This window comes from Eurypyga helias, unplaced genomic scaffold, assembly GCF_000690775.1.
Source record: "Eurypyga helias isolate BGI_N326 unplaced genomic scaffold, ASM69077v1 scaffold27295, whole genome shotgun sequence".
Taxonomy (NCBI): Eukaryota; Metazoa; Chordata; class Aves; order Eurypygiformes; family Eurypygidae; genus Eurypyga; species Eurypyga helias.
The window spans coordinates 18-1,654 of NW_010251181.1; the positions used below are offsets into that span (position 1 = coordinate 18).

The following is a 1,637-nucleotide window of genomic DNA, read 5'->3' on the forward strand; positions in this document are numbered from 1 at the left end:
GGCATCACTGTGGGTGTCAGACATATCGTGGTGTGGCCGTGGAGTCAGACAAGGGGTGGCATCACCATGGGGCAGGACACAGCACAGTGTGGGGTTACATGCAGCATGGTCTGGCCATGGGGGACACAATATGACAAGGCTGTAGGTTGGACACAGCTCCCTCCTACTCCTGCTGCCCTCCCCAGGGTTGGGCATCCCACCCAGGCCCCCAGCTTTGCCCTCCCCTGACCCCAGCCCTTGCCTCCTCCTCTGGGTGTCCCCAGAGGGCTAGGAAGTCGGGGAAACTGGGGGACACCCAAATCCCAGCTCACCATGCAGGCTGCCTGCACAGCCTCCGAGATGATGCCGGCATCGGGCTCACACCAGAAGGCCACGCACTGGAAGCATCGCCCTGTGTCCACGATGAGTGCGAAGGTGTGGGCATCCCGGCCCACTCCCAGGAAGGTCACGTACCGCACCTGGCACTCCCAGATGTGTGTCGCCTCCTCATCCTCCTGTGGGAACCCCGGGGGCCCATCCACCCCTGGCCACGCTCCAGGCAGCCCTGCCCCCCCATCCCAGGTCCCCTCTGCCAGGGGGTTGCCTGTCCCACTCCAATGGCAGCAGGGAGCCTGCTTCAGCCTGAGTCCTTCATCCCCCTCCCCACCTGTGCATGGTGCACCCTCATGGCTGTGTCAGATACTCGGATGAGCGAGGGTGTCCAGTGCTTCCGCCCAGGGCCCCTCATCAGCTTCTCAATGGCTTCATTCAGGACATCCATCCCTGGGGAGCAGGAGACCCCATCCCATCATCCTGTGCCACAGCTGTGAGCATGCTGCAGGCCGGGTGCTGCCAGCCAGCCCCCCAGGCAAGGACTGCCCGGGGCACAGCTGCTCAGCTGCCCCATTGCGGGGGGTTCTCGGGCATCCCCTGGCTGCGGCGGGGCCAGTTGCACTTACCCATGGCCCTGGGCACAGTCAGGCTGCCGATGTACAGTGCCTCATAGGTCTGCATTGACTGCCTCACCGCTTCCAGGATATCCACTACCAGGACATTAGAGGTGGTGGGGACACCCCCGTATGTCCCCCCATCCCCGAGGACCCCGAGGACACAGCTGGGCAGGCCAAAGGGCTATGGCTGCTGGGCATCCTGCTGCCTGAGGGCAGACTTTGGGCAGGGGGAGCAGCCAGCAGTGCCAGGGAATGGTACCTTGCAGTGGCACATTCTCAATGGATACAGGCTCCAGCGTGGTGGCACATGGCGGCTTGCTGCTCGCTATGGCTCGCTCAGCCACGATCTGCAAGAGACGGGGGTCCAGGTGCCTCCACTCACCCCTGAGACCCCTGGGCCATGCCCACACCCACCAGGGCCTCAGCATCCTACCTTGGAGCACATCTCATGCAGGGCCTTGGCAATGCCCTTGGCAGGCACATTGCAGTGGAAGACATGACACTTGAGGATGCAGGTGTCCTTGTCACTGGCCACAAAGGCGAAGTCTCTGCAAGGCCATGAGCAAGCCAGTGAGACCATGGCAAAGGCAGCAACCCCAACCGCACCCCGCACACCACCACCCAGCCCCTCACCCCGTTACCTGTCCCTGCAGCCGCAGCGGCAGTCAGGGAGGGAGGAGAGGGGACAGGTTACTGCTGGGGTGCTTT

At 63.5% G+C, this 1,637-nt stretch overlaps 1 protein-coding gene across 1 annotated transcript in view; it reads right to left on the reverse strand.

Annotated features, from left to right (window-relative positions):
• Positions 1 to 311: 311 nt before the first annotated feature.
• APBB3 (amyloid beta (A4) precursor protein-binding, family B, member 3) overlaps positions 312 to 1,637 on the reverse strand; it is a gene marked incomplete at both ends in the record, with an annotated part of 1,591 nt that continues 265 nt past the window's right edge. Inside the window, 6 exons of the mRNA XM_010151945.1 lie at positions 312 to 494; positions 647 to 762; positions 939 to 1,022; positions 1,189 to 1,276; positions 1,363 to 1,477; positions 1,571 to 1,576. Coding sequence (XP_010150247.1) covers positions 312 to 494; positions 647 to 762; positions 939 to 1,022; positions 1,189 to 1,276; positions 1,363 to 1,477; positions 1,571 to 1,576 — 592 coding nt within the window. The remainder of the gene's footprint in view (positions 495 to 646; positions 763 to 938; positions 1,023 to 1,188; positions 1,277 to 1,362; positions 1,478 to 1,570; positions 1,577 to 1,637) is intronic.